Raw genomic sequence first — 15068 nt, 5'->3', positions numbered from 1 at the left:
CCATCTTGTTTGATGTGACACAGGTTTTCCATTGAACGCATAAACCAAGTATAAACGATAATATACCGTTGATTGATACAGTTCAAAGAGACATTTAAAATATTGTTGAGTGGAAAAATAATATTCCTGGAATGTTATCTCTCTTCCATTGGCGAATCGATATTCTGAATGGGTTACTGGAACCGCAAGCACCCATTGAATACACATGGGATATAGTATTTGAGCAACAGGTGATATAATTTATAGTGTTTTCGTGTTATTTTGTTGATTCGTGTTATCATTTTCAAGTCAGGTAAGATGTGTTGCTAACAAGAATGAACTTGAAAGGTGTGTGCAAACTAGGAAGTTCATACATGGATTAATGATTGATATCTTTAGATTGGGGAAGAAGGATTACTATTGCTTCGCCTGTAGAAGGATATATGAAATTTTTAGACAGAACACAATGTCTTATGTTAAAGGCTGTTACATTTGATGGAGGGTTATCTATAAAACTGACAAAATCGGGCCACAGCTCTAATTTAACAATTCGCAAATATTGGATAATATACTTCCAATGATATCTAATATTTTAAGTATATTGTTCGTTCATCTTAAGTGCAAGCTGTTAAGAAAGACATCTATAAGCAGCCTGGAATAAAGACTTATTTCCTGAAGTAGGCTAATATATTTATTTATTTTAGATTATAACGTTATACAAAATGTGTACCAGAAAAGCATTATCTTTTTAATCTTTCTGTATTATACAAAAAGTGGCCTACATCGCAAGACTTCTTATGGGAGTATTCGTGTTAGCACCGCTTTTTATTGTCCGTCACCACCTGTCTTTTTCTTCTTTCCTCCTTTGCTCCTTAACTTGCAAATAAATTCACAACCAAGCAATGAGGACTAATACTATAATTTTATTAATACATGTTTCAACAGATTTTGGTCATCTTCAGGAAACCTGTCAAGGTTATAAGTTATTGAAGATATATTTTATTAAATACTACAAGAAAATAATCAATAGAATCAAATAAAGAAATTTAGAAATAAGAATTTAAAGATTTCTTCGACTTGACTAAAAAAATAATTTAAAAAAATACTTTCCCGATTGAAACGGTATAACTAACATTTTTCCCATAGGTAAGGTAACTGGAAACCTCCCCTGATACGAAGCCGAGTATCGACTTACAACGATTTTATGTGACATTCTTAAGTTTGTTTACATGCGATCAGGAAGTAAAGTGCGTGCTTTTCCACGATAATTGATTTTCGAAATCCATTTACCTAAGATTTTTAACAAAACAAAAAATAAATTAACGATCTTCCACGCTAATTAAAAATCGTTAATCTAATAACGTTCTTGTGTCGCTAAATTACAGTTCAGTTGGAGTGGTTTTCACAAAAAATGAGCCATGAACAAGTTCCCTTGATTCGTACTGAGGAAGAACAAGACGACGGAAGAGAAAGAATATCCAGAAATATTAGTGAGGTAAACTTTGATTAAGATTATTTTGAAATAAAAAAATCGTCTTTACATTATCGATTACTTCTATAATTTAATTAAATAATAATTATAAAGGTCACTTATTTGAAAATATTTTTTTATAGATAGAAAATATTCCTGAATTATTAACAAGTGTACACATTCAAAGTTATGGAAGTACAGATGAACGTAAAGTGGTTCCTTTAAATGAGAGAATAATCTACAGTTGGAGTGATGTGAACGTTTTCGCTACAGAGGAAAATAAATCAAAATGGAAAACATTTTCGAGGAAAACTCAGACGAATTTTCCAAAAAAACATATTTTAAAAAATGGTTATTAATTTTTTTATTAAAAGTTGTTTTGCTAATCTAAAATGTTCTAAAATTACAACTTTCTAAATCAAACAAATTCCAAAGCACTTTACCACAAGATAACCTTTTTAATGATATTTAGTTTCAACGATTTTTATTTAATACCTTAATTTTTAATTACTTAGTACATGGAATTGCTTATCCCGGAGAACTCCTAGCCATTTTAGGATCGAGCGGTGCGGGAAAAACAACCCTTTTAAATGCTTTAACTTTCCGATCGCCCCCAAATCTTGAAGTATCCGGTTTTAGATGTGTAAACGGAGTTCCGGTCGGATCTGGATCGCTTACAAGTCAATCAGCTTACGTTCAACAAGACGATTTATTTATAGGAAGTCTTACTGTTAGAGAACATTTAATTTTTCAGGTAAAAAAGTTTTTATAAGATCTTTTAAATAATAACTAAGAGATTTGTTGAAGTTAGTACGACTTTAAATTGTGATTTCAATTTATTCTTGATTACACCACAGGTAAATTACTCGAGTTGGGAAATATTTCTAAACTTGGTCGAGTTTAAAGGCTTCCGGGAAAAAGTTTTTTATATAAATTAATTAAATGGGAATTTTAATTTATGAATTTACAAGAAATTTTTAAGTTTAGATATATTACTGTTTTTACATTATGCTTAATAACAAGATTAACATCTACATTTTTTTGTAAATATTTTTTATAATCCATCCTAATTTTGTTGTTTTAAAGAGGAATTCTTCATCTTCAATCTGGTATAAGGATAATCTCTTCATTTTCATAAATAACTCTTCCAGAAAATTTTAAATTTAGATGTAATATTATCGTTTTTACATTAATTGAAATAACAAACTAAACTTCTCGATTTTTTTGTAAATAATTTTTATAATGTAACCTATTATGTGTTATATACCATTTTAATGAGGAATCCTTCATCTTCAATCTGGAATAAAGATTATTTCTTCCTTTTCATAAATAACCCTTCCAGGAAATTTTAAAGTTTATATGCCAAATTATCGTTTTTACATTATGTTAAATAACAAGCTAAACTTCTCGGTTTTTTTGTAAATAATTTTTATAATGTAACCTAACATGTGTTATATATCATTTTAAAAAGGAATCTTTCATCTTCAATCTGGTGTAAAGATTATTTCTTACTTTTCATAAATAACCCTACCAGAAAATTTTAAAGTTTATGTGTCAACTTATCGTTTTTACGTTATGTTAAATAACAAGCTAAACTTCTCGATTTTTTTGTAAATAATTTTTATAATGTAACCTAATATGTATTATATACCATTTTAAAGAGGAATCCTTCATCTTCAATCTGGAATAAAGATTATTTCTTCCTTTTCATAAATAAACCTTCCAAGAAATTTTAAAGTTTATATGTCAAATTATCGTTTTTACATTATGTTAAATAACAAGTTAAACTTCTAGATTTTTTTGTAAATAATTTTTATAATCTAACCTAATATGTGTTATATATCATTTTAAAGAGGAGTTCTTCATCTTCAATGTGATATAAAGATTATTTCTTCCTTTTCATAAATAGCCCTTCCAGGACATTTTAAAGTTTATATGTCAAATTGTAGCTTTTACATTATGTTAAATAACAAGCTTAACTTCTCGATTTTTTGTAAATAATTTTTATAATCTATCCTAACATTTAATCATTTTAAAGAATCATATAATTTCATCTTTAATCTAGTATAAAGATTATTTCTTCCTTTTCATAAATTAGTTTTTAATATTTTTATTTTTGTTTATTACATTGAAGGCTTTAGTTCGAATGGACAAAGAAATACCATATCATCAAAGAATGCGAAGAATTGAGGAAGTGATTCAGGATGTAATTTCTTAAAAAGATCTAATCATAATTTTTTAATGATCTTTAAAATTATAGCTAGCTTTAACGAAATGTCAAAATACAAGAATAGGAATACCGGGGAGAATAAAAGGGATTTCTGGAGGTGAACGTAAAAGGCTTTCTTTCGCTGCGGAAGTTCTAACAAACCCTTCGTTAATGTTTTGTGATGAACCAACTTCAGGCTTGGATTCGTTTATGGCTTTAAACGTTATACAAGTATTGAAAAGTATGGCTCAAAGTGGAAAAACTATCGTTTGTACAATACACCAACCATCTTCAGAATTATACGCGTTATTCGATAAATTATTATTGATGGCTGAGGGACGAATAGCGTTTTTAGGTACACCTATGGACGCTACAAGATTTTTTACTTCGTAAGTAAAAAGAAATTGGAATAATTTTTTTTAATTAATAATTATTTAAGAATGGATGCACCATGTCCTCATAATTACAACCCAGCAGATTATTTCATTCAATTATTAGCTATAGTTCCTGGTAGAGAGGAATCATGTAAGCAAGCCATTTCTATGATTTGTGAACAATTTGGGCAGTCGGATTTAGGAAAGAAAAACCTTCAAGCAGCAACAACAAATGAAAAAGAAAATTATAGTTATGAAATATGGACAAACGGAGATCATAGTAAAAATCCATACAAAGCTTCTTGGTGCGCTCAATTTAGGGCGGTATTATGGAGGTCTTGGTTAAGTGTAATGAAAGAACCATTACTCATAAAAGTCAGAATATTACAAACGATGGTACTTAATTTAAAACTTTAATTTTATTAAATAAATTTTATTTAATTAATGTTTTATTTTAGATGGTAGCTTTGTTAATAGGAATAATTTATTACGGCCAAATACTTAATGAGAATGGCGTGATGAATATAAACGGGGTTCTTTTTATTTTTTTAACCAACATGACGTTTCAAAATGTTTTTGCTGTAATCCACGTAAATTTTGACTCAACGAATCTTTTGATTTCTTTTGATTTAATTTTATTTTTAGGTGTTTTCTGCGGAGTTACCAATTTTTTTAAGGGAACATAGGAATGGAATGTATCGAACGGATATTTATTTCTTATGTAAAACATTATCAGAAACACCTTTATTTATATTCGTACCAGTTTTATTTACATGTATATGTTATTACATGATCGGGTTAAATCCACAATTACCTAGATTTGCAATTACTTGTGGAATTGTTACTTTAGTAGCAAACGTAGCGATTAGTTTCGGTAAGTAATCAATTAATTATTTTTTTAATCCCTTTCTAAATTTATTTTTAGGATACTTTGTATCTTGTGTTAGTAATAGCGTTTCCATGGCACTTTCAATAGGACCGCCATTAATAATCCCTTTCCTGCTATTCGGCGGATTTTTCTTAAACATAAGGTAATGAAATTCTTTTGAAAAAATTTCCTCTACGAACTTGTTATATCTACTACGAAAACTTATTTAATACGGTTTAAAAAGTTTTCTTAAAGTTCGTCTCGTCAGGTGTACCAAAAGTTTATTCCTTTTCAGCTCGATACCAATTTACTTCAAGTGGCTGTCGTATTTATCCTGGTTTCGTTTCGGAAACGAAGCGTTAATGATAAATCAGTGGGAAGGTGTAGAAAGTATCGACTGCACTAACACTAATTCGACTTGTCCCAAAAACGGTCATATTGTATTGGAGATTTACAACTTTTCCGAGGTCTGACACTGATTACTCTATTAACTTTTACGAAAACTTCATTTAAAAATTCTTTTTCCAGGGAAATTTCAATAAGGATATACTTATGCTATTTAGTTTAATATGTATATTTAGAGTTTTAGCGTATATTGCTCTTTTATTAAAAACTGCAAGAAGGGAATAAAAGAAAAATTATTTATTTATTATACTATTTATAATATATTATAGTATGATTTAAAATATAAAATTTGTTACAATATATTTAAATAGTAACCCCCATCTTTTCTTTTCTTTTACAGTAATAAAGAACACGGAAATAGTTGTTCTTTGATGCATGCTTTCCGATGCATTGATAATTTAATACTCCAGACGGTGTCAACTTTCCTATACGTTCCCTGAAGTTTTATTTATACGCAAATATTCACAGGCTTCATTTGCCGTTTTATGCTACTCGTTTTAAACGCGATATTTATTACAGTCTGTTTGTTGAAGTTGTACAGTTAGTACCGTAAATTTCTCTGTAATCAAATTACTGAAAAACAAATCAGAATTATTGATTCAATGGAAACTGAAGGAACACCTTTAGAAGATTTAAATTTTTTAAACGGAAATGAGGTAAGTTTTCACTTCAATTTTTGTTTTAAATTTTCGAAATTTATTATTTATTTATCGTTACGAAAATAAAAGAATTCTATTGATCCTCTATTAAATGCTTGTGGGAATAATAAAGACAACAAATGGAATTAATAAACGAAAATGTACTTGAAAACTCAAATAAACAGCAATAATCAATTCAAGCGAAACTACCAACCAGAGTAAATTGGAGTTATTACTCATCGCGGCGAACAAATGGATTGTGCAAGTTTTCATCGACCAGGGGATTGATGTATCATTTATTTATAAACGATTTAATAATTACGAATATATCGATAATCGAAAATAATGTTTATTTCAGAAATTGTAAAAAATTTAGTTATGTTTTGAAACAACTAATTACGGTGATAAATCTAAAAATATCACCAAAGTATAGTTTTATACAAAAACTCGATACATACTTTGTACTAATAAAGAGTCGACCTCAATTAAAATTCGTTGAATATGACTTATAAGGCCTGTTTTGGTTCAAAAGTTCTGTAGTTCCGAACAGTTCTGAACGCACATACGTAATATATGCAATATACATGCGTAGAAAGGATCAGACATTACACGATGATTATTTAAATGTGGTGAATTCAAGAAGGTGTATCCAACCAAATCGATCTCTTGATGATTTGCTATGGGGTTAACACATTCCAGTGCAATATCTTGCACGAAGGAGTATATTTGACAGAAAACTTTTGATATTTTGAAGATTTGCTTGAATGTACATATGTTAAACACCTGCAAAAATTCCTTGTGCATCCTTTTTGTTTTGCAAGATAGACAGTTGAGTGCCAAAACAGCAACCTCTGCCTCTTCAACCATTTTCGAGCACAAAATAGCATGTTCTTCATCTAAACATGGAAACAAATCTGAAATGTGAGCGAATTGGCTCCCTCAGTAATGTTTGTAGATGCGCACCAACCTTTATTTTGTTATTTTGACTGAACCCAATGAAAAGTTCTAAATATTTCTATATGTATATTCTATGGTAGCTGTTCTTGTACCGTAAGTAATTTTACGTATCACATCACCAAAAGACTTAAGTGGGTGTGCTGCCTACCTGCGACCTTTATCAAAATATATCTAGATCAAGCGCTCAAACAGTGGAAAAAATAATACAAAAATATGGGTATTCCTTAGCATCATCTACACACTAAGTTTTGCCGATGAGTAATCGAACAGGACCAGCAGGATATGGAATACATGATCAGGCAGCTCATAGAGAAAAAAAGAGAGTGGGATCTGCAAGTTAATATACAAAACAGTAAATATTTTGGAACACAAATATCCACAACGGAACACTAAATTGTACCATAAAAGATAGAAACATACAAAACAGAAAAGCAATAGCTATGATGAATGGAATATTATGGGATAAGGAAACTTAGAGAAAATACGGAGAAAATTTTGAAGGCGAAATGGATTATTGGCACAGAGCAGCGGGCAAATCGAAAATGGGTTACTATGGACAGAATCTGCGCTATTATGGAAGTTACGTACACCATAATAGACGAGATAAGAGAAAATCGGCTAAGATAGTATGAAGAGATACCAAGAATGATCAAATGGAAGGCTACCAGAACAAATATTGTTATGGACGCCCAAAGACAGTAAAAGGAAAGAAAGACTGAGGATAAGTATAAGTGAGGGAATAGATAAAGTACTTAAAGAAAGGGAAGTAGAAAGAGGACATTTAGACGGACAGAGAAAAGTAACGACGGGAAATCGGAGTACATCCAGTAATCCGAAAATCATCCAGTAAATCAGTGAGTTGTTACCAATTCAAAGGTACCCTGGTTAGATAAACTACATTAGATATCGAGCAATAAAACTTCATGGGCTACACTTTTACCATCCTCCTGATAAACTATCTAGAGGATAGTTGCCTTGGTTACGGCGGTTTTAAGCGGTCTCATTGGCTAAGAGCTGGATTTATCTATAGGATAAATTTATCAAGAGGTTTATTCCTTCACTTTTCTAATGGAACCGATCGTGACAGATTTTTTGAATTACTAAAAAAATATGATTTTAGGAAAATTCAGATATTTTGCAACAAAGTGGATCAACTCCACAAAGAAGTCTGCGAACATACAGTAGATGGTCACCAATGGAAGAAGGAATAACACTGGCATGGCACGATTTGAGCGTTTACACGCATACGAAAGATAAGTCGGACAAAAGTTATAAACGAATAATAACTGAAGGTAAGTTAAGTACGAAGTTTGAAAAGCGATGTAGGTTGGAAAGTTTGAGATTTGTGTATTTTACTATTCCGGTGCTATGAATTTTCATTAAGCTCCCGGATTAGCAAACTTTCCAGGTATTAACTTTTTAATTAGAGTTGAGTAGTTGACTTTTGAAGCGGGCCCCCTTCTTTTATAGTTACAGGAGCCATAAAAACTGGCAGCCTGGTCGCCCTCATGGGAGCGAGGTATTCGTTTTTCCTATTAGAATATTTAAATTAGTTTTGTCCGGTGTAATTTTTTAACTATATTCGGAAATTGGACTTGTGTTTTAGCGGTGCGGGGAAAAGTACCTTAATGGCTGCTTTGGCCTACCGATCTACAGGTAATTTATTAAATCCTCCAAGTAGGTTTAGTGTAATTTTAATTTTAGGAGGAATTGTTGTTGAGGGGGATATTTTAATTAATGGAAGACCTATTGGTAATTATATGAGGTATTTAAGTGGGTTTATGCATCAAGAAGATATATTTGTTGGATCTTTGACAGTTTTAGAACATATGACAATGATGGTAAGGAAATAAATACAAATGTGATGGGAAATATAAATATAGGTATGGTTAAAATAAATGTTTTGGTATGTTCTCAGGCACGTATGAAACTAGATCGACGAACGACGGAAAGCGAGCGCAAATACAAAATATTCGAGCTTCTCAAGCAGCTCGGTCTCGCGAAGTGCATAAACACGAGGATCGGCATCAACGGCGACAGCAAAGTTTTATCTGGCGGGGAAAAGAAGCGTCTCGCTTTCGCTACAGAGGTAAAACGTGCTTTCTCAACAGTTAAAATTTCCCTACCCTCTCAAAAACGTTATCTCTACCCTTCACACTCCGTCCACATTCATACGGACTACAAAAGCGGGATGGTTGTTTAACTTTAAATGTAACTTATTTCTTTCTTGGCGTTTACTTAAGGCAGTAAACAATTTTTGTTTCATAAATGTATATTTAATTTTTGGTTGTTTATTTTTATTTTGTTCTTTTCGTTGTTGATTTTAGTTATTAACTGACCCCCCTTTACTGTTTTGTGATGAGCCAACAACCGGACTAGACGCTTACTCAGCTCAAAAGATCGTCACTATGATGAACATGATGTCCGCCGGCGGCAAAACTATCCTATGCACAATTCATCAGCCGTCTTCCGAGATTTTTGCGATGTTCAGTCAAGTGATTCTGCTGGCGAACGGGAAGATTGCGTTCATGGGCGCGACGGCAAACGCTGTTGAATTTTTCAATCGGTATGTTTAACGTAATCACTTTAGAGAGCTTCCAGGCTACGGGAGAGCTTTAGAATCAATAGGAGAAGAGGTTCACGAGCGAACGTATAATAACGGCCGAGAGTCACGCTACAATCAATTTTACCTTCGGTAATAATGTGAAAACTAGAGGAACATCACTAATGTTATTATTATTGAATTCGCACTTTTTATTTATCACGAATGTGTGTAATTTTTTTTGAATTTCAGATTGGGATATAAATGTCCACATAATTATAACCCCGCTGATTTTTTTATTAGAACTTTAGCGGTAACCCCCGGGTTTGAGGAAACTAGTAAACAGACAATAAAAAGAATATGTAATCAGTTTGCTGTTAGTGATTATATTAAGGAAGTTGACGTCGTGGTTCAGTACGAGTTTCATATGGGAAGGGCGAGTGAACATTCCAGTTTTATAATTCGATCAAATTTGTAAGCTGTTTTGATTTTTTTAAACAATTACAACAAAACCTCGATTTAACGGATTAAAAGTTGCCTTAAAAGATGTACGGCTAAACCCGAATGTTGCTAGTTGTAGGTCTAGTGTTTTAGTCCGTTCTAACGAGGTTCGTTATATCGCGGATTTACGTTTAAGTTAATTTTTAGTAAAGAAATTTTTTGTTGGACAAAATTATATTGGTTAACATACAGGAGTTTTTTGGACGTTTTAAGAAATCCTACAGTACAATTACTAAGAATTCTTCAAAAAATCGTGAGTAAATTTATTAAGTTATTAAAGAATAACCTTGTATATATTCCAATGAAATAATAAGTCAAGGTTTTTCTTGGTCTATTTTTAAACTCGTGTCTTTACCCAATCCAATATTTCCTTGACATCCCCGACTGATATTTTCTACTATTTTTATTCTTCCGTTTCCATTACGCGCTGTCGCTCTTTATGATGGAGCTTGATCAAATTTTATGGAAGTAAATAAGCAGTTTCGTTCCGGTTCTCTATTCTGACGTGAATCGATCGAAAAATCGTCGGTAAACGAATATCTATATGCGACAGTAGAAGGAAAAGCGGAATAACATAGTTTTCTAGCCCTTCATTTCTTTTTCGCAGGGAATCGCCGTAATGGTTGGAATGTGTTACCTTGGAACTGTGGCCCTGTCGCAGAATGGCATTCAGTCAGTGCAGGGGGCAATTTTTCTTTTTGTCACTGAGAATACTTTCACACCGATGTATTCTGTACTAGCCGCCTTTCCGGATGACATTCCTTTGTTCCTTAGGGAGTATCGATCTGGGCTTTATCCTGCTGGCCTGTTTTACATCTCTAAGATAATCGCAATGGTAAATAAAAGTTTTTAAATGCTTTTAAATTTAACCATTTAAAAACTAACAATTATAATTTACATAAAAAGTATATATTATAATTTATAAACCAATTATTTTAAAATTTTTTAAAAAAATAATAAGAAAAATAAACGCCCCCGGGTGGGCTCGAACCACCAACCTTTCGGTTAACAGCCGAACGCGCTAACCAATTGCGCCACGGAGGCGATGGTTCCAACATCAATAAAATTTTATTTTAAATATCTACTAAATGATTGTAGTGATTAAAAATATGGATATATCACAACAATTTTATGCAGAACATCCACAACTGCAAATAATGAAAAGTTATAAAAAGAAGCGCCCCCGGGTGGGCTCGAACCACCAACCTTTCGGTTAACAGCCGAACGCGCTAACCAATTGCGCCACGGAGGCGATGTTACCACAATTTGTACAAATAAGTAGTGTGGAAATGATAAGATAAAAAATCGAAAATGATTAAATAAAATCTATTTGTATTACTACATTTATGGGGGAGTTTCCAATTTTTTTAATATTATACTCGTTAATCACGATTTTCTTGTAAAATGCTACAATATGGGTTTAATAGTTTGAGTAATTTATGGATCAATTTAATTTATGTGAAGATACGTTATGTAACTCAATAAAGTTGTTTAGAAATTAAGTAAACTGAGTAAAATACTTGAACTTGGAGACCCTACACAATCATTCAGACTGTCACTATTTGAAAATTAATTCTTCCCAACAATTTAAGCTACGCCTGTTTCCGCCCCTAAAACAAAAAGAAGGGTGCCACACAACGCTTTCTTGTCCATTGCTTTCAGCATGTTTGCGTTCCTGGAGTACTTATCCATTGCTGAATATAAAATGATGTTGTAGCTGTAATTAATTATAATTATAGCTGAGAAGATAGTGAAGAACATGAGTTGGGTTTATCTTTATATCCCATCATCACCTACAAGTCTCTATTCTTTACTTGCGAACCCCAGTTCTTATCAAATTATCCCATCAAGGTGACTTCGATCATCTTTTTCTGCAAGCTATCTTCCCAAACAGAGTCTCATAAGCTTTACCAACACCTAATAGCAATGTAATAATCTGCTATTTTTTTTTGGCACGCTTTGCAATTTATAACTTTGGCATACATCTTCTGTATCTTGCTTGGTACATCGCCTATTTATAGTTCCTTTGTGGATTTAGGTTGTCTTTCTTTTGTGGCAATTCTGAAACCTTCTGGATTTGTTGCTGGTGCATGATTAACTGCAGTGTTGAATACTTTCTTCAAGAGCTCTCTTATTGTCCAGCTAGATTTCCAAATTGACTCGAATATCTCCCTACTTAGCTTTCTTATAAATAAGGTTTGGTAAAAGACTTCAATCTCTAGAGGGGTAGTATTTGTACATCCTCGTTTTGTCTAGTACTTTCTAATTGATAACTGCAGTTGCTTGCCCCTTTTGTGATCTACATCGATCTTTGGTTTGTTCTTATTAACTTCATAACTTGGAAACATGTAACGGGATGCATTTTCTGTACCATGCTTGGTACACCATCTATTTCTGGTGCTTTTGTGAAGTTAGGTTGTCTTTCTTTTACCGTAATTTTGAATCATTGTGGTGTTGTTGCTGGGTTATGATTAAATACAGTGTTGACTACGTCTTGAATACTTTCACTAAAAGCTCATTTATTATCCAACTGGATTTTCAAATTAACTCGAATACCAGCCGTTTTAGCTTCCTAGTAAATACAGCTTGATTAAAGACTTCAATCTCTAGAGGGGTAGTATTTGCACATCCTCGCTTTGCCCAGTACTTTCTAATTGATAACTGCAGTTGCTTGTCCCTTTTGTGACGTAAATCGATCTTTGGTTTGTTTTTATTAACGTCATAACTTGGAAATATGTAACTTCGGGATGCATTTTCTGTACCATGCTTGGTACACCATCTATTTCTAGTGCTTTTGTGAAGTTAGGTTAGGTTGTCTTTCTTTTATCGTAATTTTAATCATTGTGGAGTTATTGCTGGTGTATGATTAAATGCAGTGTTGACTACGTCTTGAATACTTTCACTAAAAGCTCATTTATTAGTTGTAAGCTTCTTAGTAAATACGGCTTGGTTAATGACTTTAATCTCTAGAGCAGGGGTGGGCAAAGTTTAATGTTCAATGATCGACGTAAATGTTAGCTGGTTAATGGCGATCGACATTTTCAGAAATAGGAAGAAAATAACGCATTGAATGGTAATTAAATTATTTATTCATATCAATATGTATATAATTCATTTTTTGGATGTGGACGCATGGCATTCCATTTTATCACTGAGTTAATTAAAATTGGGTTTATATTCACTAAATAGTATTTGAAAAACTTTTGTGATCTCCTGCCGATCTCTTCGCGATCGACTGTTTGCCCACCTCTGCTCTAGAGGAATAGTGTTTGTACGTCTTCACTTTGTTCAGTGCTTTCTGCTTATAGCAGTTTATTGTTCTTTTTAAACTGTTGTTTGATTTGTTCTTATTACGTTTTCCTGCAGGTTGGCGCAGATCATCTTTTTTGTCCGCAACCTATCTTGCTAATCGCAAGTTTATTTGACATTTAATAGCACTGTAATAGTCTGCGTTTTCTTGTTCAGTTCCAAAGTGCTAGCGAGATTCCAAGCTTACAATAACCACAGCAGTACATTTGGTAGAGGGGTTTCCTATTTTCGAGTTGTGGTGATATTTTCCCCAACAAAAAGATTCTGAAAAATTCCTGTAAGAATATGAGAAGTTCCATAAATTTTACCTGCTCGCTTATCAATTTTTATTTTATAACTTCGCTAGTTGCAAATATACCTAAAATACTAAGTTCGTTAAGGAAAAAAGGAAACTCCCTCCTAAATATTAACCACGTCCACACACTATAAGAAATCAAAATAAACGTTTTCGTTACTGTTAGTACTTACACATTTGGTTTAAAAATTTTCAGTTACCAGGATTAATTCTCGAGCCAATACTATTCGTAACGATAGCATATTGGTTATCCGGATTACGTCCAACAGTCTATGCATTCATGATGTCCAATTTATCGGCAATTCTAACAATGATCGTGGCCACTTCATGCGGTAATTATTCCCGGATATTCTCGCATTCCGGAAACAAGTCCTAACGCTACCTTATCGTTTAAGGGATATTCTTCTCCAACGCATTTGAATCGGTGCCAAACGCAATGGCATGGCTGGTGCCTTTCGACTACGTTTTAATGGTAACGTCCGGATTGTTAATAAATTTGAGGTACCTATTTAATTTTAGTCTTGGAACTGAATTCAAACCAAATGGTTGTCTTATACATTGAAAATTATCGCTTTGCAGCACTTTACCCAGCATCGTATCCTGGACGAAATATTTATCGTGGTTAATGTATTCAACAGAAATATTAAGCATTGTTCAATGGGATGGTGTAAAAAATATAAGTAAAAAGAATTATTTATTTGATTTTTTTTTGTTTTTAGTTGGAAATAATACACTGTAAATGTTTATCAATTTTCTAGCTTGTGAAAGTTCAAACCCGGATATACCGTGTTTAGCCGATGGATCACAAGTATTGGAAAAGTACAGTTTCTCCAGTGATAATTTGGAAAGGAACCTGTGGAATATGTTTTTGCTGTGCTTGCTATTTCACGCGTTGGGATTTTTATGCTTATGGAGAAGAACCAGGAAGAAGTAGAAAAACGTTTATTCAAATTGTGGGAAAATCGCAAACAACACGTTTCACCTCGTTTCATGCCATCTTATTCCTTTGCACACAATGTGGTTGGTTCTATAGTCAGAATATATTATATTTATTTATATAATCTTTGGTGTGTGTTAATTATATGTATTCCTGAGTTGTGTTTTCTACTAATATTTGATGAATAAACATGGAAAATTAAATATTTCTATTCCTATACATGGTATCCCATCAAAGACTAAACAATTATTTTAGTCCGAAATGAATAAGTGATAGTGTGAAAATTGATAAGCTGTTTTTCAATAAAACACTTTGTACCACATCTATAAGACATCCTATATAATTCTTAGTACTACTGACATAGTAATCGATTCGTTTAACCGATTGTTGAAGTAGAGCACACTTTACTTAGAATTTCCATGAAAGCTCATTTTTATTTCATCTGTACACAAACACTTTCGTGACTTGAGTTTCATCCCTCGCAACTTTGGATCAATGCCACAACTTGCTCATTCCAGCTCACTTTCCCTTGGCATTGCATGTCAGAAAAATTTTCAACAGTTAGTAATAAATAATAAAAAAA

At 32.5% G+C, this 15068-nt stretch overlaps 1 protein-coding gene, 1 long non-coding RNA gene and 2 other non-coding genes across 4 annotated transcripts in view; 1 reads left to right on the top strand and 3 right to left on the bottom strand.

Moving 5' to 3' along the window:
- LOC139429029 (uncharacterized) overlaps nt 1-15068 on the bottom strand; it is a 104646-nt gene that overhangs the window by 1527 nt on the left and 88051 nt on the right. The window lies entirely within an intron of this gene.
- LOC111419418 (ABC transporter G family member 2-like) lies at nt 1134-14482 on the top strand. Its single transcript, XM_023052220.2, has 25 exons — nt 1134-1474; nt 1594-1801; nt 1966-2204; nt 3585-3656; nt 3711-4048; nt 4099-4429; nt 4492-4623; nt 4679-4907; nt 4959-5064; nt 5197-5368; nt 5430-5525; nt 5852-5962; nt 8022-8193; nt 8372-8420; nt 8508-8557; nt 8606-8742; nt 8820-8990; nt 9229-9467; nt 9696-9917; nt 10092-10197; nt 10552-10779; nt 13745-13880; nt 13944-14049; nt 14128-14228; nt 14307-14482. The coding sequence occupies exons 1-25, from the start codon at nt 1391-1393 to the stop codon at nt 14480-14482; spliced, it is 4011 nt and encodes a 1336-aa protein (XP_022907988.2). The 5' UTR covers nt 1134-1390.
- On the bottom strand, nt 10915-10988 carry TRNAN-GUU (transfer RNA asparagine (anticodon GUU)). Its single transcript has one exon. It is a non-coding gene; the product is annotated as a tRNA-Asn (tRNA).
- On the bottom strand, nt 11123-11196 carry TRNAN-GUU (transfer RNA asparagine (anticodon GUU)). Its single transcript has one exon. It is a non-coding gene; the product is annotated as a tRNA-Asn (tRNA).

The sequence above is a fragment of the Onthophagus taurus genome, chromosome 2 (genome assembly GCF_036711975.1).
Source record: "Onthophagus taurus isolate NC chromosome 2, IU_Otau_3.0, whole genome shotgun sequence".
NCBI lineage: Eukaryota > Metazoa > Arthropoda > Insecta > Coleoptera > Scarabaeidae > Onthophagus > Onthophagus taurus.
Note: the sequence above shows the minus strand (reverse complement) of the source record. Positions and strands in the feature narration are given on the sequence as shown.

What these genes read in the sequence shown, in the direction of transcription:
- LOC111419418 (XM_023052220.2), top strand. Translation starts at nt 1,391, where the DNA reads ATGAGCCATGAACAAGTTCCCTTGATTCGTACTGAGGAAGAACAAGAC. An exon ending in AAAACATATTTTAAAAAATG is followed by an intron (nt 1,802 to 1,965) that starts GTTATTAATTTT and finishes TTAATTACTTAG; the next exon opens with TACATGGAATTGCTTATCCC. An exon ending in TATTAAAAACTGCAAGAAGG is followed by an intron (nt 5,526 to 5,851) that starts GAATAAAAGAAA and finishes TTGTACAGTTAG; the next exon opens with TACCGTAAATTTCTCTGTAA.